This window comes from Theileria orientalis, chromosome 4 (assembly GCF_000740895.1).
Source record: "Theileria orientalis strain Shintoku DNA, chromosome 4, complete genome".
NCBI classification, from domain to species: domain Eukaryota; phylum Apicomplexa; class Aconoidasida; order Piroplasmida; family Theileriidae; genus Theileria; species Theileria orientalis.
In genome coordinates, this window is record NC_025263.1 from 687,630 (window position 1) to 709,013 (window position 21,384).

The 21,384-nt window shown below is 40.3% G+C and overlaps 12 protein-coding genes across 12 annotated transcripts; 10 read left to right on the plus strand and 2 right to left on the minus strand.

The window, feature by feature from the left end:
* Nucleotides 1-316: 316 nt before the first annotated feature.
* TOT_040000321 (uncharacterized protein) lies at nt 317-2,247 on the plus strand (the record flags this gene model as incomplete). Its single annotated transcript, XM_009693946.1, has 2 exons — nt 317-1,899; nt 2,127-2,247. The coding sequence occupies 2 exons, from the start codon at nt 317-319 to the stop codon at nt 2,245-2,247; spliced, it is 1,704 nt and encodes a 567-aa protein (XP_009692241.1).
* A 171-nt stretch (nt 2,248-2,418) lies between these two features.
* TOT_040000322 (uncharacterized protein) lies at nt 2,419-2,961 on the minus strand (the record flags this gene model as incomplete). Its single annotated transcript, XM_009693947.1, has 2 exons — nt 2,419-2,591; nt 2,793-2,961. 2 exons carry the CDS (start codon nt 2,959-2,961, stop codon nt 2,419-2,421), a joined length of 342 nt encoding a protein of 113 aa, XP_009692242.1.
* A 733-nt stretch (nt 2,962-3,694) lies between these two features.
* TOT_040000323 (ankyrin repeat containing protein) lies at nt 3,695-6,448 on the plus strand (the record flags this gene model as incomplete). The annotated part of the gene is made up of 3 exons (XM_009693948.1): nt 3,695-4,854; nt 4,930-5,809; nt 5,978-6,448. The coding sequence occupies 3 exons, from the start codon at nt 3,695-3,697 to the stop codon at nt 6,446-6,448; spliced, it is 2,511 nt and encodes an 836-aa protein (XP_009692243.1).
* Nucleotides 6,449-6,689: 241 nt separating this feature from the next.
* TOT_040000324 (uncharacterized protein) lies at nt 6,690-8,652 on the plus strand (the record flags this gene model as incomplete). Its single annotated transcript, XM_009693949.1, has 10 exons — nt 6,690-6,916; nt 6,948-7,106; nt 7,231-7,381; nt 7,441-7,627; nt 7,712-7,785; nt 7,816-7,921; nt 7,999-8,122; nt 8,153-8,190; nt 8,259-8,424; nt 8,454-8,652. The coding sequence occupies 10 exons, from the start codon at nt 6,690-6,692 to the stop codon at nt 8,650-8,652; spliced, it is 1,431 nt and encodes a 476-aa protein (XP_009692244.1).
* Nucleotides 8,653-8,967: 315 nt separating this feature from the next.
* On the plus strand, nt 8,968-10,708 carry TOT_040000325 (pyruvate kinase; the record flags this gene model as incomplete). The annotated part of the gene is made up of 2 exons (XM_009693950.1): nt 8,968-9,157; nt 9,354-10,708. The coding sequence occupies 2 exons, from the start codon at nt 8,968-8,970 to the stop codon at nt 10,706-10,708; spliced, it is 1,545 nt and encodes a 514-aa protein (XP_009692245.1).
* A 354-nt stretch (nt 10,709-11,062) lies between these two features.
* Nucleotides 11,063-12,654, plus strand: TOT_040000944 (uncharacterized protein; the record flags this gene model as incomplete). The annotated part of the gene is made up of 6 exons (XM_009693951.1): nt 11,063-11,153; nt 11,223-11,432; nt 11,556-11,691; nt 11,750-12,148; nt 12,205-12,366; nt 12,501-12,654. The coding sequence occupies 6 exons, from the start codon at nt 11,063-11,065 to the stop codon at nt 12,652-12,654; spliced, it is 1,152 nt and encodes a 383-aa protein (XP_009692246.1).
* Nucleotides 12,655-13,111: 457 nt separating this feature from the next.
* Nucleotides 13,112-14,377, plus strand: TOT_040000945 (uncharacterized protein; the record flags this gene model as incomplete). The annotated part of the gene is made up of 5 exons (XM_009693952.1): nt 13,112-13,157; nt 13,281-13,416; nt 13,480-13,842; nt 13,959-14,120; nt 14,224-14,377. The coding sequence occupies 5 exons, from the start codon at nt 13,112-13,114 to the stop codon at nt 14,375-14,377; spliced, it is 861 nt and encodes a 286-aa protein (XP_009692247.1).
* Nucleotides 14,378-14,578: 201 nt separating this feature from the next.
* TOT_040000946 (uncharacterized protein) lies at nt 14,579-16,089 on the plus strand (the record flags this gene model as incomplete). Its single annotated transcript, XM_009693953.1, has 5 exons — nt 14,579-14,924; nt 15,048-15,183; nt 15,247-15,645; nt 15,720-15,881; nt 15,936-16,089. The coding sequence occupies 5 exons, from the start codon at nt 14,579-14,581 to the stop codon at nt 16,087-16,089; spliced, it is 1,197 nt and encodes a 398-aa protein (XP_009692248.1).
* A 112-nt stretch (nt 16,090-16,201) lies between these two features.
* On the plus strand, nt 16,202-17,310 carry TOT_040000947 (conserved hypothetical protein; the record flags this gene model as incomplete). Its single annotated transcript, XM_009693954.1, has 4 exons — nt 16,202-16,659; nt 16,778-16,904; nt 16,971-17,114; nt 17,146-17,310. The coding sequence occupies 4 exons, from the start codon at nt 16,202-16,204 to the stop codon at nt 17,308-17,310; spliced, it is 894 nt and encodes a 297-aa protein (XP_009692249.1).
* A 124-nt stretch (nt 17,311-17,434) lies between these two features.
* TOT_040000328 (conserved hypothetical protein) lies at nt 17,435-18,825 on the minus strand (the record flags this gene model as incomplete). Its single annotated transcript, XM_009693955.1, has 2 exons — nt 17,435-17,836; nt 18,013-18,825. 2 exons carry the CDS (start codon nt 18,823-18,825, stop codon nt 17,435-17,437), a joined length of 1,215 nt encoding a protein of 404 aa, XP_009692250.1.
* Nucleotides 18,826-19,440: 615 nt separating this feature from the next.
* Nucleotides 19,441-19,839, plus strand: TOT_040000329 (hypothetical protein; the record flags this gene model as incomplete). The annotated part of the gene is made up of 2 exons (XM_009693956.1): nt 19,441-19,535; nt 19,785-19,839. 2 exons carry the CDS (start codon nt 19,441-19,443, stop codon nt 19,837-19,839), a joined length of 150 nt encoding a protein of 49 aa, XP_009692251.1.
* A 34-nt stretch (nt 19,840-19,873) lies between these two features.
* On the plus strand, nt 19,874-21,374 carry TOT_040000330 (conserved hypothetical protein; the record flags this gene model as incomplete). Its single annotated transcript, XM_009693957.1, has 2 exons — nt 19,874-21,221; nt 21,364-21,374. The coding sequence occupies 2 exons, from the start codon at nt 19,874-19,876 to the stop codon at nt 21,372-21,374; spliced, it is 1,359 nt and encodes a 452-aa protein (XP_009692252.1).
* Nucleotides 21,375-21,384: the final 10 nt, after the last annotated feature.

The window sequence follows — 21,384 nt, forward strand, 5'->3', positions numbered from 1 at the left end:
GAGTTCTTTGTTATCGGAACATAAGTCATATATTTGTATTGTAGTTTCCGTAAAATAAGGGAGATTCCTGCCTTGTTATGTGTTTTCCCATCGAATCTGTCGTTGAACATTAGATCCAATTTTTTGATACAATAAGTGTAAAACTTTTAAAACCTTTTTCATCTCTTGCAGTTGGTGGCAATACAACTTTTAAATCGCAACATTTGTTAATCACAGTGAACCAGAACTGTATTTTTATTATTACAAAGCAACTATTATGAATCAATCTCAACAATAAGGTAAAACAATTTAGTTTCAGAGCACTGAAACGTATAAAATGGAGAACACCGTCAGATCTATTTGCCAAAACCTAGTAAGCAACGATCACAATGTTAGAAGAAGGGCAATAAAAAATGTGCTCGAATTGTTTAAAAAGACAAACACAATTGACGATTTAAGCCTCCAGAAGCTCTGCAAAGGCCTATACTACTCGCTATGGATGACAGATGACCCGATTCAAATCAATAAATTGTCATTGGACATAATACAGCTGTACAAGTCGCTCAGGCCAAACGCGAGAGATAGGAAAGCAGCGGAGAACGGCGAAGTGGACGAAAAAGAGGTGGATATCAGGCTCAGGTACATTAAGTCACTGATGGACACAGTCAGTAAGGAGTGGCCGCTCTTGGACAAAAACAGAGTCGACAAGGTGCTGTTGTTTACAAGGATACTGGTCTCGGAGATTCTATACTATATGAATCAACTGCGATGGGATTTATCGGTTTTAAACAAGCTGAGTGAGCTGTACATGGGAGTGTTTAGCACAGATAACCTGGGCCTGTGGTTGCACTTCATACAAGTGTATTTGAACGAGCTGGTGATGAACTATAATCACCTGGCGGAGGCCACGACCAACGGAGTCGGTAAGAAAAATACCTCAAACAGCACAATAAATAAGGAGAAGAACAGCAATATAGACGGGCTTCAGCTGCTATACGTGTTGAAGCCGTTTGTGATGATGTTTGTTAACAACAAGGATAAGCTGCTGCTGACAACAATATATAACTACGTGTTCAAGGAGCTGCACAAGTTGAACGATATCACGGACATAACAGTTGTAGTGTGGCTGCTTAATGCGTTATTGAATCCCAGAAGCACGCTCCAGGAAGAAGAGCCTATCAAAGATAGAAGCGATGCCGTTGAAACAGCTGATGACTGTGGTAGAGATACCGGTGACGATGCTCGTTTGCATACTACTAATTATGAGGAAAAGGTAAAGGGCCTGAATAAAAAGTACATAAAAAGCACGCTGAAACAGTACGGGTCGATCTTAAAGAACGAGTTGACGCCAAACGAAAGGTCGCACCTGGAACACATGGTATACTCACTGTTCCCAGCCAGAAAGGAATCGGACCTGTGCTACGAGGAAGACGCCGAGGAAGAAGAGGACCTTGACCAGGATTCAGACGCACAGAACTGCGGTGACGCGGACTTCAGCAGTGAAGAGGCAAACGGAGACTTTATAAGCCTGGCCAGTTTTAGCATGCGGAGGATGACTAAGAGGAGGCTGAGGAACCTGTTTATCCTGAATAACACGCGGAGGTACTTGATTCTCATTAAGCCCACCGACGACGAAAGCGTTAAGTTCATGAACAAGTTAAAGAAGCCCAAGGTCAGAAATCAGCTTTTCTACTACTCGCTGATAAGACTGAAGAGACTTAAGCTCCAGTACAGGTTCAAGCACGGCCACTTGAACAAGATACACAACTTCAACAGGGAGCCCAAGTCGAAGTTCAACGTGAACCTGAAGCAGGCGCTGGAAAACATCAGGAACGTCAAGCCGCTCAAGTCCTCGCTGGCAAAGAGAGCCAAGAGTGGCGAGAGCAGCACCCTGACGAGTAGCAGGAAGAATAAGAAAAAGTAACCCGCTATATAGTTAATACAGTAGGTAGTTTTAGTTTTACCATGACCAGGCCACTCCCTTATAATGCCTAGATGCACTACGTAGACTATAGATAATACACACACTAACACTACACACAATATATGCTAGTCACCTAATGACATTTTAATCACATTTTCTGAGAACCATAGTTACCTGCTGTTGACCATTCATTTGTTGGATTGTTGTTCTGACAGTTTCTTAGGAATGTCGTTTTTAATCTTCAAATCAATCAGGTCACTGCCATACCGTCTCGAAGGAAGAAGATACAGCCGTTTTCACTACTTGTAAGTTTAAATGGGCTTTCCATTCAGTCGTCTCTTTGATTATGGTATACAATTATTTACAGCGTTAATTGCTTTATTTACCTTTAAGTTACCACTTATATATTTTGGATACTTGGGAGTGTACAGTGTAATCATAGTACGCCCTCAAGCCACTGCACACGTATTAGTTAACACATAAGCGGTGAAAATTAAATATTTTAGACTAAAAAGCTAATAATTTGCAGAACTTGATGTGATGATGTTGTTGTCGTCGTCGACGCTGTACACTGCCGTAATCTCGTCCAGATAGTGGCACAGCATACCCTGTATCATATGCTTGAGCGTGATGTCGCTTTGAACACAACCAACACACGCACCGCTCAGTTTAACATACACGTAACCTACTCAATATTGTAACCATAAAGCTCAGTGAATGGCATATAGTAACTATGCGAGTCGATTGTAAACATACGTGTGTAACTAATTGAAATATATACACATGTGTGTGTATACTGCAAATGTGTGTGCGTATCTAATAGAATAAATAAAAATACACTCACTATTCTAAAATAAATATCTGCGACTGATGCATAAAATAAAAATACCCGTGGATGGATCGTAGGAAACAAATGAAACGTCACCGCCGTCCTGCTGAATCACAGGACGAATCCGCTTCTCTATCAGCATCTTAATGCTCTCCACGACTTCAGTTTCCTGCTCCGAGTAACTCTCAGGAATCACAGCCTTGCTGGAGAATCCCCTGAACGGCCTCATGATAAAATGGGAAAACGAGATATCTTTGGTTCTATAAAGGTCGGTGTCTGTTAAAGTAGCGACAGCGCTATCTCTAGGATAAAAATGTGTAGTTTGAAGACTTGGGAAATTTAAATGCCGACATGTAACTGCATTGTTATAGCTAATTCTAAAACCGGTGAAATTACAAAATTTTGTTTTACCAGTAACTTTATTTAAAAAACTAATGTACATATCAAAAGAGATAAATTTATCTTGGAAGAAAGGTAAATTTGAGCTCAACACGGGTGGTAGTGGCACACATTGAAACACGTCAGATTTGGGGTCTATAACGACGGAAAATTAAATCAATTTCGTATTCATATCAATTAAAAAATTAACAAAAACCTAAACGATCGTAAATTTGTGAGTAAAATAAAGATTCAGAATGTATGTGTAGCCCTGGAGGAATAGATCTTGTGGGAAGATGACTTCGCGATGAAAACTCAGTGATATTATATAAATATATGGCGGACGGCACACTCACTCACGGATATATTTTTAAAGACCACTATATGTTATAATAACATTGGATCTAAATATGTGATGTCGTTTTATGGAGATAAACTGAGAAGAATGAGCTATAAATGAATTATAACTGTAAAATATAACATAAAACCCTAAAACACTGTACAATGTTATTGTTACTCATTGGTTTGAATAACATATAGGTTATTCTCGATATAAAATACACAGTTTTCTTCTATCTTAAAACATGTCAAAAGATAACGAAGAATATTCAAATATTTCAAGTGATAAATGCCAATACAACACACACGGTTTAAACTCCAAGGAACCGGGCAGTGTATCGGGAAATCAAGTCAGCGATGCCGACAATGACCCCTTGGACCTGTCAAAGGATTGCGAAAGGTGCCTGTACATAACGAGCAACTCAAAGAAGCTCGACTCAGCCTTTACGATGAACCTGAAGCACACGAATACCTGTAAAAAACTGGAAAGCACGCACCTGGATTCAATAAAGCTCTCGAAGCATGATTTGGAAGTCCTGAAGGACGAAATGTTCGACTCGATTGCGAATACGCAATTGCAGCAAATCATCTCAAACTCAGCAAGCAACGCGAGTAACCCTAGGAGCGTAGAGCCTGAGAATAGTAAGTCGGCGAATGCTAGTGACGCGCAGAGCAGTTTGGTTGAAAAGGAAGGGCCAGCATCAACCCTAAGTTCAATACCAGATCAACCGAGTTCAGAACAGAATCTTAAGAAGTTTGACAAGTATCTAGATCAGAACATAAGTAACCCGAACCTGAGGCAGGGGCACGAAGACAACGAGGTCTGGAAGCACACAATCAAGAGAATAGAGCCGTTCCTGGACGTGTACTCGCTGCTGATGCTGCGACAGACGTGCAAGACGCTCTACTACCACAAGTATAAGCTCAGGTCGCACGCGACGCTCTCGTTCAGAGGCTTCGCAGGCTTCGACTCGAAGTGGATATTTGAAACGATACTGCCGCTGGTGCACCACGTGCTGGACCTGCCGGACAACTGCAAGATCAGGTTCGACTTCACGGGCTGCATCCTGCTGAAGGACATATGCACAGTGTACCTGCTGAAAAGTAACATGATCACCAACAACTTTGAGTCGAGGCAGTACGCGAGGAACGTGAGAGAGCTGGTCTTCGACTTCTGCCACCAGATCACGGACAAGAGCCTGGAGGTGATGCTGGCGACGAAGATGCCGAACCTGCAGAGACTGAGCCTGACGTGCTGCAGAAACGAAAACTTCACAGGCCTGCCCTTCGTGAGAGGACTGAGCAGGTCAAACTGGCCGAAGTTCAACAAGTTCAGGTGCACCTTCTCGAACATATTCCTGGAGCCGCTGCAGACTATAGCAGACTTCATATACCGCTCGATGCAGTACGCGGAGGACAACGGCGCAAACTCTAACGGAACAAGCGCGACCTGCGAAGGAGGAAACCTGAAACATTATAGCACGAGTGACACGCTAAAGACGCTGACGAACTACACGAGTCTGAACAGCCTGAGCACCGGCAACTACAGCGACGTATCGAGGCCGTCGTCAATAAACAACGCAACCCTGACGTTCAAGGAGGAGGTGAAGAAGGACAGAAACGACTCAGAGGAAATTGAGTTTGAGATCTGCGGCTCATGGGGAAGCAGACGCCTGCTGGACAAGCTGGGATTCGGAATCTACTGCACGACATTCACGAACGCACTGAAGAGCAACAACTACAACATGTGCTCGAAGCTGACGAAGAAGCTGCAGGCGCAGCTGAGCAGCCTGAGCGAACAGGCGAACATGAAGGACAACAGCTGCCTGGCGCTGACGAAAAACAGAGGAAGTGAGCTGCTGGTAAACTGCCCGATCACAGTGAAGGACCGAAGCCACAACAACGTGGGAATATGGACGCTGCCAATACTGCTAGTGATACACCAGCAGAACATGGACATGTTCATGCTGCTGATCAAAAGAGGAGCGCGTCTGAACGTGTGGGACAGCCTGAACAAGTCGCCGCTGCTGATCGCGTGCGAGCTGGGCTTCAACAACTTCGTGGAAAAAATAGTTAAGTTCACAATGCCGCCAATACCATACGACAACAGCAGACACATACCGCTTATCGTGGCAATATCGAACTCGAACGTGCCGCTGGTGAAGCTGCTGCTTAAGGAGAACTTCGACATCAACTACAGGTGCCCGAGCATCAAGCACTACAAGTCGCCGCTCTACGTGGCCTGCGAGCACTACAACCTGCCGATCATTAAGCTGCTGCTGGAGAAGGGCGCGGACCCGAACTGGAAGTACAAGCACAGGTCGACGCCGACGCTGCTGGGCTACCAGCAGGACCCGAAGGTGCTCAACCTCTTCCTGGACTTCGGAGCAGGAGAAACCAGCGACAAGCGCTGGGTCCTCGTGCAGGTGCTGGCGTGCGCAATCGTGAAGGACGACCTGGACACAGTGGAGCTGCTGGTCACGAGGTTCCCGGACCTGGTGGAGAGGGAGCACGAGATCTGGTCGAAGCCGCTCATCGCAGTCTGCAAGCTGAACAAGATCAAGATCGTGGAAATGCTGCTGAGCAAGAGAGTGGACTTGAACACCTTCGACTCCTTCGGAACGACGCCGCTCCACGCCGCGTGCGAGGAGGCGAACCTGGAGATCGCGAGCCTGCTGCTGGAGCACGACGCACAGCTGGACGCGCAGGACGTCTTCGGAAGGACGCCGCTGCACATGGCGATCCTGGAGAATAAGCCGCAGGTGGTGGCGCTGCTGCTGGAGCGGGGAGCGCGCCTGGACCTGAAGGAGTACTCCTGCGGAGAGACGCCGCTCATGACGGCAATCAGGACGAGGAACGAGCAGATCGCGACGCTGATCGTGAAGAGCAGGAAGGTTGACCCTTCCACAGTGGACTACCACGGCAAGAACCTCAACTACTACCTCCAGTTCTACAAGATGAATAAACTTGAAGTTTATCTGACCCCAACCAGTGTTTAATTTTCTAAAAAACAGATAAAAAGCAATTAGGTAAATGTGTATAGTTGATGGTGTACAAAATTTGAATAAGTGTTGTAATTACCAGTAAGAAGGGGAAGGATTGGCGAAAAATAAAAATAGATGCTGGTTTCAACCCATGTGTATGAATGTAGTGGAATTTGAAGAAGATTCTAAAATGTAATTTAAAAATAATCAAAAACTCACAAAAAAATTAATTTTTTTTGTACTATAGGCGTAAATAATGGGAAAGAAGGAGAGTAGATCCAAGAAAGGGGATGACGGCAAGGAATCCAAGGAAAAGAAAACGAAAAAGAGCATATCTAAGGAATCCGCACTAAATAGCATTTTAAAGAACCTGAGTGCAGAGATTTTGAAGAGAAGTGAAGACAAAAGCAGCGGAAGATGGGTAAAACTTGGTTCTGAGCGGCCTTCCCCGAGAGCACACTCGTCGTTTACTAGAATCCAAGGGTAATTTGGGTGTACGGCTAATATTATTTAGGGAGCTTGTCGTGATGTTCGGGGGAGAGTTTTTTGACGGAATTGAGGTTTCGCTGTACAACGACACCTTTCTCTACAACCTCGTAACTCACGAGTGGATGAAGTTGGACTCGCCGTCTAACCCACTGCCAAGATGCTCACACCAGGCACTTTATTATGAGTGTGTTACGTATATAGAAGTTATTTATGAGTAATTATGGGACGCACACTCGTGCTTAATGGTCTCTGTTGACAGCCGGCAGTTACCTGTACTTAGCTTAGTATATTATTTAATGGAAATTCAGCAATCGCATTTATATCTTCGGAGGAGAATTTAACACGGTTGACCAGTTTCGGCATTTTAACGACATTTACTACCTATGTTTGACGACGCTGAGGTGGAATTTGCTAAATGTGACTGGCACAGTTCCGACACCCAGGAGTGGCCACAGAATGGTTCGTTAAACCCACTAAGCAACAAAAACCAATTTCTCATATACTAATACCACGTTAAGGCGTTGTGGAACGACTACTGGGTGCTATTTGGAGGCTTTCACGACAATGGAAAGGAGTGTAGCTACTATAACGACCTCTACTATTTCGACATGAAGAAGTTTAAATGGAACAAAGTTAACCAGACAATGTTTTCGAACTCATTGCCGGATCCAAGAGCGGGATGCGTGCTACTCCCACTGAACGACAGTAGGCTACGATTATATATGTTAGGCATATGCGGTATTATAAAGATTGTTTTATATCAGCTAACGCCAATATTAACATTCGTAGGTAAACACTTGCTCATGCACGGCGGATTCAGTAAAAAGGACACGGGCAAAAACGTCTCAGGGACCAGTTACCAGGTATTTGGAAAGGAGTGACAAAGTGAATAGGACACCTGGTTGATTGACATGAACTCAGTGTTGACGAACAACGCAAATATACTGGTCTGGAGCAAAGTGCAGTCCCCCAAAAATGCAGATTTGAGTTTCGCAACAGGTAAATTAACATAAAAGAAACACACTCTAAAATCATGGAAATAAATGAAAACTGATTGGGGTTAATGAAGTAAATAGGAATATCGTATTTGAGTGAGAAGGATCTTGGAATCGTATTTGGTGGAGTAAGTGACGTTGACGAGGGACTGTCGATGAAATCAACTTTTACAAACAAGTGTTACAAATTAAACCTAAATCAGAGGTGAATTTCTATATTAAATGAGATGCGTAGGAAATACAACCCAATTGAGATAGGATGCAATGATATAGGTTCGAAAGAACCAATTGGCCAAGGGGAACAGGGAGGTAGGCGTCGCTAACAACTAATTCAAAAGCAGATTTGGAAGATATCGGGGGCCTATCATTGTCTAAAACAGCACCAACACCAAGAATGAACGCCAATGTGGCTCTTTACAATAATGTGTTTTACGTATACGGGGGGATCGTTGAAATTAAAACCGTAGAGGTGACACTGAGTGACATGTGGGCACTGGACCTGCAAAGGTATGACACAACACTGATATAAAACGTAGGGATGAGTGGATGTGCATAGATGCGGGCTTTGAAAACCATAAAATGTTCGCAGACAGGCTGGAGTTGGAGGAATCCGAGGATTCGGAAGATGAATTGAGCATAGACTCAGATGATTCGGAAAGTTTGACTGATTCCGATGAATATGATGAGCTGGATGAGGATAGCGGCTCCAAAGATGACTCAAGCATGGAAGAATAATGTTATTCCAATATGTGTCGGACAGATGTATGAGATGTGTAGTTTGTGAACCCACAGTAAAATAAACTCTAAACAAATAAATGGGAAATAAAAAGAGGAAGAGAGGCGTACGTGAGAGCCCACAGCTGCAATAGGAGTACGCTGAACACAATTCTTTACCTCATAAATTCGCCGCAATGGTGCTGTCGCCCGTTTGATCTATTTATTATACATTCTCTGATTCCTAAGAGCTCAATGTAGTTTTTGTTTAAAATAAAAGTTAAACCACGACACTCAAATACTTGATCTGTATTATATAAATTAACGTTGTTAATAATGTCAGTCAAAAGATTAATTTCTTCTTCCACCTCGAGTGAAAGTATTCACCAACACTCGAACATCTCGCTCCAAAAGGTGATGAGGGAGATATCCTCTAGCGATATCAGGGACAAGCGTACCCATATAGTCTGTACAATGGGACCAGCATGTTCAAAAGTCGAGACGATAGTAGATATGATAAAAGCAGGTGAGTGAGCTGTGAATATTTAACAAATTTATGTTTTAATTATAACACACACGTCTGGACATGTGTAAGTGGCCATTAAGGTTGTTTTCCTACGCTGTGCCAGATGTGGGTCTTCCTGCTGGAAGATCGTTTGGTTTACGTGCATATTGTATGTAAATATGGCCACACAGCCGAATTAAACATATGAATCATGTAGGAATGAACATTTGCCGCTTCAACTTCTCCCACGGGAACCATGAATCGCACTCAAAGACGCTCGCCGTTATCCGCGAGGCGATGAAGCTGGTGCCGGAGGCAAACATAGGGCTGATGCTGGACACGAAGGGGCCGGAGATTAGAACGGGGTACCTCAAGGATCACATGCCAATCAACCTGGAGGCAGGAAACACGCTTAGGATCACCACGGATTACTCAATCGAGGGAAACAACGAGGTGATCAGCTGCTCGTACAAGAAGCTGCCTCAGTCAGTGAGCGTTGGTGGAATCATCCTGATAGCAGACGGGTCACTGTCCTGCGAAGTCCTGTCGATAGGAGAAAATGAGATAACAGTAAAGGTGCTGAACAACGCAAAGATAGGAGAGTACAAAAACATGAACCTGCCGGGAGTGAAGGTGGACCTGCCGATCCTGACGGAGACGGACAAGGACTTTATACTTAACTTCGGAGTGCCGAACAGAATGAACTTCATAGCGCTGTCGTTCACGCAGACGCCAGAAGAGATCGAGTACGTCAGAAGCCTGCTGGGCGAGGAGGGCAAGCACATAAAAATCATCCCGAAAATTGAAAACATAGAGGGCCTTGCCAACTACGACCAGATCCTGGACGCCTCGGACGGAATCATGGTGGCCAGAGGAGACCTGGGAATGGAGATGCCAATAGAAAAGGTGTGTCTGGCGCAGAAGCTTATGATCAAGAAGGCGAACATGAAGGGAAAGCCGATCATAACAGCAACACAGATGCTGGAGTCGATGGTAAACAACCCGCGCCCGACGCGCGCAGAGTCGGCGGACGTGATCAACGCAGTGCTCGACGGCTCGGACTGCGTGATGCTGTCGGGAGAGACCGCAGGAGGACGCTTCCCAGTGGAGTGCGTGGCGATCATGGCGCGCCTGTGCTTTGAGGCGGAAAACTGCCAGTCGATGCGCGACATACTGGCGGAGCGCCTGCTCAACACGGAGTTCCAGCTCAGCGTGCCGGAGTGCGTGGCGCGCTCCGCAGTCTTCCTGTCCCTAGACGTCATGGCGAAGATGATCCTGGTCTTCAGCCAGACGGGAAGAACGGCAGGGCTGGTGAGCAAGTACCGTCCGAAGTGCCTCATCCTTTCCATCTCGCCGCACGAGCACGTAACCAAGGCGCTCACAGTCACGAGGGGTGTTCTGTCGCTCCTAGTGGAAAGCCTGGAGGACAGCGAAAAGAACGTACACAACTGTATTCAAATTGCAAAGAAGAGGGACCTGCTGAGGTCAGGAGATTACATGGTGGTGGTACACGGCTCGAAGCAGAACGTTTCAGGCTCATCTGATCTGCTCAAGGTCGTCCAAATACCATAATTTTTTCCGTGCAATAAAAAATACACACTATTTTTTATACAGATACTCTGTGTGTGATTATTACCACGTTTTAGCCCAATTGATTTTTGATCGAGTCTTGGGACAGATCTACAGACTGTCAAGTGAGGTTTGGCATGAATCTTCAATATATTTTCCTACAAAGATGTGAAACTGCATATTTTGTAATTATTAATTTTCACCTTTAATATTTTGCGTTTAAAAGGTAGTTATCTACTTATTATGTTTCAGATCCCCTTGTAATATATTTTTTGTAACAAGATCATGGATATGTTAAAAAGACCGAAGCTTGAGGGCCCTTTTGACCAAGTCTACGCTAAGGATAACACCGAGCCCATGACCCAGGCCGAGAAGGAGAAAAAGATGGAGGAGATTAACCCAAAGGGCTTGTACGTTTTGTCATACTTGTTGGAGCCCTTCTTCAGAAGTGCAACATTTATTCACAGCTGGGTCCTTTTCTTCTTCATCAAGCTTCTTAAGGCTCGTTTTAGTCTAGTTAGGCTTGCTAAGGGTTCCGTCTTGGCCCTATTCCTTGATGTTGACACACTAAAGGAATCGCACTTATTGTTGATGTATTTTGGCGTATTTTCGGTCGGTTTAACATGCATTTTATTGTTTGTTCACTTTTTTCTGTCCTGCGGAAAAACATTGCCACGTAGAGCTCTTAAAAAAATAGATCTTAAAGGTAAAGTTGCTCTAGTCACAGGTTAGTTCATATATTTATTAGGTATTTATATACAATCAAAACAATACATACTGTATTACTATGTTATTAACACATTGTACACACAACATATATACTCTGATCATACAAGATAACAATTTGTAGGAGGATATAGTGGCATTGGATACGAGACTGTTTTACAATTGTTGAAATGGAATTGTAAAGTGGTGATTTGTGGAAGGAATAAGACTAAAGCAACCAATGCGATTGAAAAATTGAAATCAACCAACTCATTTGATCCGTATGTTATTACTTTTTGTGTATTAAAATTTTACATTTTATTGCTAATTTTGATGTAGATTTAATGTTTCATTCATTGAAATGGATTTGGATGATTTGGTCTCGGTTAAAAAGGGAGTGGAGGTGTTCTTGAAGAATTATGACAGTCTGGACTTTCTGATAAACAACGCTGGATTGTACGCTGCACAATGCGAGACCACCAAAATGAACGTTGAACGTAATTTCTCGTCGAACTTTCTCGGACACTTCTGTCTCACGCAGTTGCTGCTGGAAACAATTAAGAAGACGAAGGGCAGGATCGTCAACGTGTCGAGCATGGCCCACTACCACTACGATCCCAACATGGACAAGCTGCTTGAGACAAAGAGTACGACGGCTCTCGATACGTCTGAGGGCTCGCACTACTACGGAAGGTCAAAGTTCTTAATGATATGGCTCGCGCGCACGCTTCAGAGAAAGTAGGTTCAGCTCACCGCAACTATTTATTCGGCACCACACACTAACGATTTAATAGGATGAGGGAGGAAAAACAGATGGTACTGTGCTTCAGTATGTCACCGGGGCTTGTGAAGACTCCACTGACCTGGCCTATGAAAGGGAAGTACCTGTGCTTGATTCCACGCATCTTTGCTCCTTTGATCATGAAACGCCCTGTAGACGGCGCTGCTACCACCTTGTAAGTATTTGTATCTACTCACCTTAGTCACATTAGTTACCCTGTAAATTGGTCATAGTTTCAGCTAAGCTCGGCCTTCTATCGGTAGATATATTCTTGAACCGATCCCTTAAACGGCTCATATTAATTTATAGGTACTTGTGTACAGCGCCGCCTTGGCAACTAGTACCGGGAGGTTACTATTCCGATTGTAACTTGGGGCTAGTAAGCAAACACGTCAACGACAAGGAAAAGGAGGACAAATTATTTAGCATTGCACAGGAAATGGTCGATAATGTATTAAAATAATATACAATATAGAGATTTATACGTATATTCTTGTGTTGGGAATCTCCAAACTAAAGTGTGTTATACGAAAGAAATAGTCTATTTAGATGCAAAAAAGCCTAATCACAGAATATAACTATTTTTAAATAGGTTTATAACAGGGATTGAGGGAATGGCGCCTAATAGGAGTGAGGCGCTTAATCCTGTTGCACATAGACGTATAGCTCTATTGTACGATCCCATAGTTCAATCAGCCCTGTTATTTCATGGATATTTGATTTATTTGTTAATAAAACTATTGAGTGTTAGGTTTAATGTTTATAAACTTGCGAGAAGGTGTTTGTTTGTCAAAGCATTGGGAGTTAAACAGTCTTCTCTTGTATTATTATTATTTTTATTTCAGTTTTCTGTAGTCACATGTTCTATATTGTTATTTATTAACAATTATTTATCACATGGAGCCACATTGTCCAAATTTATGTTGGATAATACCAACATGAAAGGTAAAGTTGCTCTAGTCACAGGTTAGTTCATATATTTATTAGGTATTTATATACAATCAAAACAATACATACTGTATTACTATGTTATTAACACATTGTACACACAACATATATACTCTGATCATACAAGATAACAATGTGTAGGAGGATATAGTGGCATTGGATACGAGACTGTTTTACAATTGTTGAAATGGAATTGTAAAGTGGTGATTTGTGGAAGGAATAAGACTAAAGCAACCAATGCGATTGAAAAATTGAAATCAACCAACTCATTTGATCCGTATGTTATTATTAGTTTGTTATTGATTGGTCATTAACATTTATGTAATATAACATTGTACAGCAACAACTTATCGTTCATTGAGATGGATTTGGATAACCTATTGTCAGTTAAAAAGGCAGCTGAATTGTTTGAAAAAACATTTGATAGATTGGATTTCTTAATCAATAATGCTGGCTTGTATAACCGTCGGTTTAATCTAACGGGATATAATATCGAAAGCAATTTTTCAGCAAATTTCCTTGGCCACTTTTACTTGACACATCAGCTTTTGAATGTAGTAAAGAAGACTGGTGGAAGGATAATCAATGTTTCCAGTATTGCACACTTCAAATATAACCCGGATACTGATCCTATATTTGAAAACAAGTCTACCTTATCATTAGTTCCAAACTTCTACAACTCATATTACGGAAGATGTAAATTGTACCTCATATGGTTTACTCACGCTTTACAGAGAAGGTATTTTGATCTACAAAACTGGATTTAGCGATATCGATGTCCTGTTATTTATTCTTGACTATGATATATATCTTTAATAGGCTTAACGTGGATGCCAAGAACGTTCTGTGTGTGAGTTTGGCGCCAGGCGTGGTCCTAACGCCAATGATGATGCCACTTAGTAGAAGAATATTCTTCTCAGTTCCACGTTTCATGGGCCCACTGATAATGAAACGCCCCGTAGATGGAGCAGCAACAACTCTGTAAGTACTTAACGAGTTAGCATAGTTTATCTACTTCTAAAGAGCCTAGTACTCGGAAAACCGATTAGGCTATAGTCGACGCCTGTATATAATAATTAAATAGGTATCTTTGCGCAGTGGATAGAAGCAGATTGATAGCCGGAGCTTACTACGATAACATGAGGTTGGCCTTTGTCAGCAAATACGCACACGACTACGATCGTGAAGAGAAGCTCTACAGCTTTACAGAGGAGCTTATTAAATCACACATAAAGTGAATTAATTGTATAATATAATGCAAACTTAATATCTTTTTTGATTATTTATGATTGGTGTGTTACTACACATGAGTTGTGCTGTTATAGATTCACGACGATTTAAAGTATTTATTTAAATTATATAGCAAGTTTTATCAGCTGTATTAAATAAGGGTAATAATCTAACATCAAAAATATATTTAAATAAAAGGATTCCAAATAATGGCTAGTAATGTAAAGTTTAATAGAGTTACACACAGGAGAGTTGCCCTTCTATTCGACAACGTTGTACAGTCTGCCCTGGTTCTGTATTTTTACATAGCCTATGTTTTGGTAAAACTATTGAGTGTTAGGTTTAATGTTTATAAACTTGCGAGAAGGTGTTTGTTTGTCAAAGCATTGGGAGTTAAACAGTCTTCTCTTGTATTATTATTATTTTTATTTCAGTTTTCTGTAGTCACATGTTCTATATTGTTATTTATTAACAATTATTTATCACATGGAGCCACATTGTCCAAATTTATGTTGGATAATACCAACATGAAAGGTAAAGTTGCTCTAGTCACAGGTTAGTTCATATATTTATTAGGTATTTATATACAATCAAAACAATACATACTGTATTACTATGTTATTAACACATTGTACACACAACATATATACTCTGATCATACAAGATAACAATGTGTAGGAGGATATAGTGGCATTGGATACGAGACTGTTTTACAATTGTTGAAATGGAATTGTAAAGTGGTGATTTGTGGAAGGAATAAGACTAAAGCAACCAATGCGATTGAAAAATTGAAATCAACCAACTCATTTGATCCGTATGTTATTATTAGTTTGTTATTGATTGGTCATTAACATTTATGTAATATAACATTGTACAGCAACAACTTATCGTTCATTGAGATGGATTTGGATAACCTATTGTCAGTTAAAAAAGCAGCTGAATTGTTTGAAAAAACATTTGATAGATTGGATTTCTTAATCAATAATGCTGGAATTTGGTCATCCAAGTTAACATTGACCAGTTTTAACCTGGAATCACAGTTTTCCTCTAACTTCCTTGGTCATTTTTACTTGACTCAACTTTTATTGCACTTGGTTAAAAAAGTAGGAGGGAGAATATTGAATGTTTCCAGCATTGCGCACTTTAAATACAACCCGAATACAGATCCTATATTTGAAAACAAGTCTACCACGTCGCTCAACGAGACGTTTAACAACTCCTATTACGGAAGGTCTAAACTATACAATGTTTGGTTCACGAACGCGTTGCAAAGAAGGTATTTTTATACATAAAGTTGCACTTATGGATAACCATTTATTATTTATTTGTGTTAATAGTATAAACCAATAGGCTCAACGTGGATGCCAAGAACGTTGTGTGTGTAAGTTTGGCCCCTGGAGTTGTAAACACTCCACTTCTGTGGCCTTTGGCAAGAATACATTTTTATTTGGTCCCCAAATATGTCAATCTCCTAGTAGTTAAGAGACCAGTGGATGGAGCAGCCAACACACTGTAAGCATACCGTTTACACGGCCTATTATTCAATCAACTCTAATAACAATACAGATTTCTGTGTGCAACCGATGCTAAGAATTTGTTACCGGGAGGGTACTACGATAACATGAGGTTGGCGTTTGTCAGCAAATATGCACATGACCATCAAAGGGAGGAAAAACTCTACAATCTTGGGGAGGAACTTGTAAAAAAACTCGCAAACTAAACCACATATTAGATTTTAAGACAATTTAATAATGTGATTTATATGTTACATACAAATTTATATTTTGTGTTCCCCATGATACACATAAATCATGGAATAACCATGAATTATAATGTTGACTACCAATTTACACAATGTGTGCCGAATGAACTTTATTAGACGGAATTATAGGTGGTTTTCGACCCTATGTGAGCACTGTGGATGGCATTTGAAGGTCAGCCTGTGCCTGGAACGCCAACCACTCGAATACTCAGAAAACGAAGTCGACAGACTGTTTCGTGAATTCCACGAGTCGTGGACCTTGAAAACAAACAACGGTCTGAAGATTCCCTCACTTGAAACCATTGAACGTAAAATTACACACAAGCTTGCTCGCTCCAAAGAAACGGAAACGAAGAAAACCCCCGTTGATTCCATGGATTCCGAGTCTGATGTTGCGGAAAAGGATGATTTGGAATCACTTCTGAGCGGCGAGTTGAATATAAACCTGTTGCCCAGGAGATCAAGAAGGGTTTTACAGAAGGATGCAGTAAGTTTAGCACAGCCATCCAGTCGTAGTTGTGTATACATGTGTAGTTATAGTTATGCACATCAATGTATTCAACGGGCGTTATGTATCAAGGGGTGAAGAAATATCTAATTCAGTTCGTGTTATTGATTTTTAGGCCGAAAGGGTATCAAAATTAAGCCTTGATCACGACCTTCATAACATAAACAGAATGCCCACGAGGTGGCTGTTTCTGCTTTTAAAATATAAAAATTCGCAGTGGTCCCTGCCAATCACTGACTTATACTACGGAGATTCTGTGAGACAGGTAGCACACAAATCAGCACTTATGCCATACGTACACGAATACCTGTGGTTTAACCGATTGCTTTAGACTCTGGCTAGACTGTGCGATGAACAGATTTGTGATTCTTACAGGCCATATTTCATAGGGTACTCTCCGTTCACTCATCAAAAACTGCCCTTTGAGTCCACTGGTTTAAATAACGATTTGGACAGCCCTATAGATGGTCTAAAGGTACTCTATGGTATTTTTATTTTCACTTCAGGTTTTTTATTACAGGGCTAGGCACATTCCCTCGTGTAATGTAAACATAAACAGCGACGTGGTCGATGATTACGCTTGGTGTACCATGGATGAACTTGAATCGAAATTGGATAAGCTCAAATTCAACAAGGTCATTAATACGTTACCTCTTTTTAACCTGATTTAATGTAATATTACTACTTAGGATGCTGCCCTAGGTTGAACCACATTATAACTTAGGAGAGTATGGTTGACGACGACTACGTATTTACTATCTGTCTACCTGTGTAACGGTTAATATTCGCAATACATTACTGAAACAATGACCCCAATATCGAGTACACAACCTCGTAGAGCTTGTTCAGTGTTTCTTCACTTACTTCACTCAGTCCCATCAGGTTCAGCGGCTGTAGCTGCACATCTGCTTGTGATTCGTGCTGACTTGCATTGCGGTTGCTACCATTCCACCTTTTCAGTGCGTATATTGTATAATTTACACCTGTCTGTTCATCCTCCATTGTTGGATCCAATAAAAAATAGTTTAAACTCTTACAAAAGGTAAACGTGAGTGGTATGTGGTTAAACGATACTGCATTGTGCCCAGCTTCCACCAGAGTCCTCATCAACGTGTTCAAATCTTCAGCTGAATCATTAAATTTACTCGCTTGTAGGTGCAATAGGTCCTTATTAAGGCCAACCAACTTGGCAAAGTCCTATATTAATTATTAGTAAAATTGAGTAAACCATCATAATGGGACTAGCGTATGTTATTATCACTGATTTGTATGCCTTAATGGTATTTGTGGGTATTTAATGTCCATGTGTATGCGTATGTATGTACCTGGTTTTTTAGCAAACTCCCGTAGTCACAGGCCGTGTTTATATCAACCAACTGATTAAATAGTACTGGAGTAAACGTGTTCTCGTTCGGGTACAATAGTACAAATGGTATTTTCGACTTCATTAGTGCGTGTGAACAGCACAGGAAGCACATATCCACCAAATTTCCGTCATATTCGTCACACATGATTTCCACGTTCAACTTCCACCTCAGGTGATTCATCTTAAAATAGCTATAAACTTTTTTCACTTCTTCTCTATTTGACGACTCATCCTGTGACTTAATATACGACTCGTAGTACCGAAATTGTTCTTTGGGTATTACTTGCGATGAATTCAGCACAGTTTCCAGCAAATTTGAAACTAGGTGTGAGATGTTAATGCAGGGCCCGTTGAGGTCGTATATTTCGTTAACGACGTGCTTCGGCACAATCACATCAACGCTTATTGTCCTTTCCGATTCATTCAAACTCAACGCCCAATTGTTTACCTGTGTGCTAATTAAATCTCCTGTCACTTTGCAATGGTAACTGGAATTGCCACAATTAAGATATATTGACGCCAATAGAACATTTTTGCTATTGCAGGTTAACAAATTCGTGTTAAACTCCCATTCTTTTTGTGTGTTTTTCGTAGAATCCAGGGGAGGTTGATGTTGTAATTGCGATTTTAAACTGCTAAAATTATGGGTAGATTCTAGCAGATTTTTCACTGTAAACTTGCGATATGAACACAGCCTCCTTCCATCTGGTCTGATCCCCTCTTTTAAGAAATTTTCGTAAAAGTTTAACGGATCTACATGGCGATACACCTCACTAGCCAACTTTGACGTTTGAGATAGGGTTAGAGGGGGATCTTCCATTTATAAAACATTTATAAAAACCACAAAATATAAATCTATATAGAAAATGGACGGTGTTTTATGTATTTTGTGTAAAGTGTTTAGAATCCACTATCAACATACTAGTGCTGATGGTGTAACATAAACAGCCATTCTAATTATCATTTATACACATATTAACTAAATAATTTGAGATTGATAAAATATTTTTATTTTTCATATTGGATGATGATTTTTCAATAAAAAGTGTTAGATTCCAATTTTGGGAATTTTGAGCCGTAGGATTCCAAATCAAATACACATTTAATTTATATTTATATAATATATAGCATTTCAATTATTTCTTCGTTCTCTTCTAATTTCTGACTTGTGTTTCTTCTTAAAATTTTTTATTTTCATTTTTTCATTTTCTCTCACTTTCAATTTTTATTTATGTACAATATTTGGTTAAACTTTTAATTAGGTAAATTTATACTTATATTTCATGATTCCATATTTGACTCAGCGTGTGACATTCTATAGATCTCTATTAATTTGGGTGTGTCTCTCGTCAATTTCCGACAGTTTAAAAACATAGATCTAACCAGTTCCATTCACATTAATACTCTAATTTTATGTCCTGTGATTTATAAACATATGCAATTTCGTTTCGGTGCTAATTTCAGGGAGGCACATCCATCGATGAAGCAGCGTATTGACACACGTCGGAGAAAAAAATTCGATGAAAATATGTGTCGGATAATTAACTGTGTTAAATGTTTAGTTTAAGTTTTTGCAATCGCACAGAGACAACTACTGTAATCGCAAACGCATACATATTAATTTGTTAACTCATACAATACAATTTGTTCAAATGATTTAGTGTCGAGTATTTTAAATATATTGGCCTAATAACGTATAGTTTATACATCGATATTTTCCAGTAATTTAACCGAAGTGGTTGATAACTAAACAGTTTTATAAAAGTCTGTACCGTTTAGAACGACGACACAAATCTTAGAGCTTATCCTAAGCCTATATTCCAAACGAACGTAGTTTTACACATTAATTTGAAATGTACAATATTTTTATGAACAAACTAGATAATTCCAAATTTAGCAGTGAAATGAATTATAATAGTTTTGTTAATTACAATATTGACAATAGTTACAAGCTGGATGATAGTTACCTTGAGGGCAGTTATAAGCTTGACAAAAACAACATCGAAATCATGGATGATTATAACAATTATAAAATGGACAATAACGTTAAAAATTATGATGGCAGAGACATATATAAAATGAAAAACAAATTCAGTGCTTACAAAGTAGAGCAGGTTGATGATATTGATGGCTTTGAAAATGATGGTATCAACAAACACGGTATTGAAGATGAGGACACTAATTATGAGTTTGTGAACAGCAACAGTAGCACTAACACTGGATTCAACTCAGTTACTCCACCAAATATTCAAATGATTAAATATAAACTGGATAGTCAAAATAAGGCGTTAGCTGATGACAAGGTGGATAACAGCTTCGAGGTTTTAGCTGACAATAGAGATTATATGAATTTTTATCAACCTTATCAATTCTATGGCAATTATCACAATGGTTTGATGAATCAAATACCTAGCTTTCCGATGGCGCCAAACAACTATAACTCCTTAACTATGAACATGGACAGGTTGAACAATTCAAACATAAACAGCATTAATTTGGAGCCTATTGTGAGAGAGAACAGTACCATCGATAATGAAAGTATCGAGGACATCGACCAATCAAGTCAAATGCCAGTGATTACTGATATGAATTTAAACAAAAATATGCATGATTCTATCAGTGATAGGATGATTAACGCTATTGATATGAATGACAACGAAGCTGACATAAGGCCACCACCTAACAGAAGTGATCCTATTTATACCTCCATAAGTGGATTAAAGTGGAAAAGTAAGAGTAAAAAATGGGTAGTCCGTTGGGACAACCCTATTACTAACAGGCGAGTTTACAAGTATTTTTCTGGTAACAGGTACGGATTTCTTGGAGCACACAAGAGGGCAAAGTTTTATTTGGAATTCCTTAATGCTTCCGTGGGTAAAATAAATTCCACCACTCCCGGAAACCCCTTTTGTAGACGCACAGAGGGCCCTCCTAAGGGTAAGACCAACAAGTCTCTTATCAGAAAGTACTACTCGAACAACTTTATACAATACCCTGACTACATTAATAACAACTTTGTTATGAATGCTAACAACAACTACCAGCCTAATTATGTTCCAAGTAACGGGGATAATGGCGATATGTCCAACATTGATGGTGCCAGCAATAATTCAAACATGGACTATTTCAACTATTTTTATAACAACCAGGATAAAGCCAAGAATGTTGAGGCTGGTAGTAGCATGGACAATCCTTGGTATATAACACAAAATTTCAGTAATTTCTAATGTTTTTATAGATAACTTGTATTATTACTTATGTATGTGACTATACATGTATGTATGTGTATTTTATTCACACTATTATTACTCACATGGCACAAATCTATATAAATTTATTTGTGCATACAAATACCAAGATGTGTTTTAATATATCTACA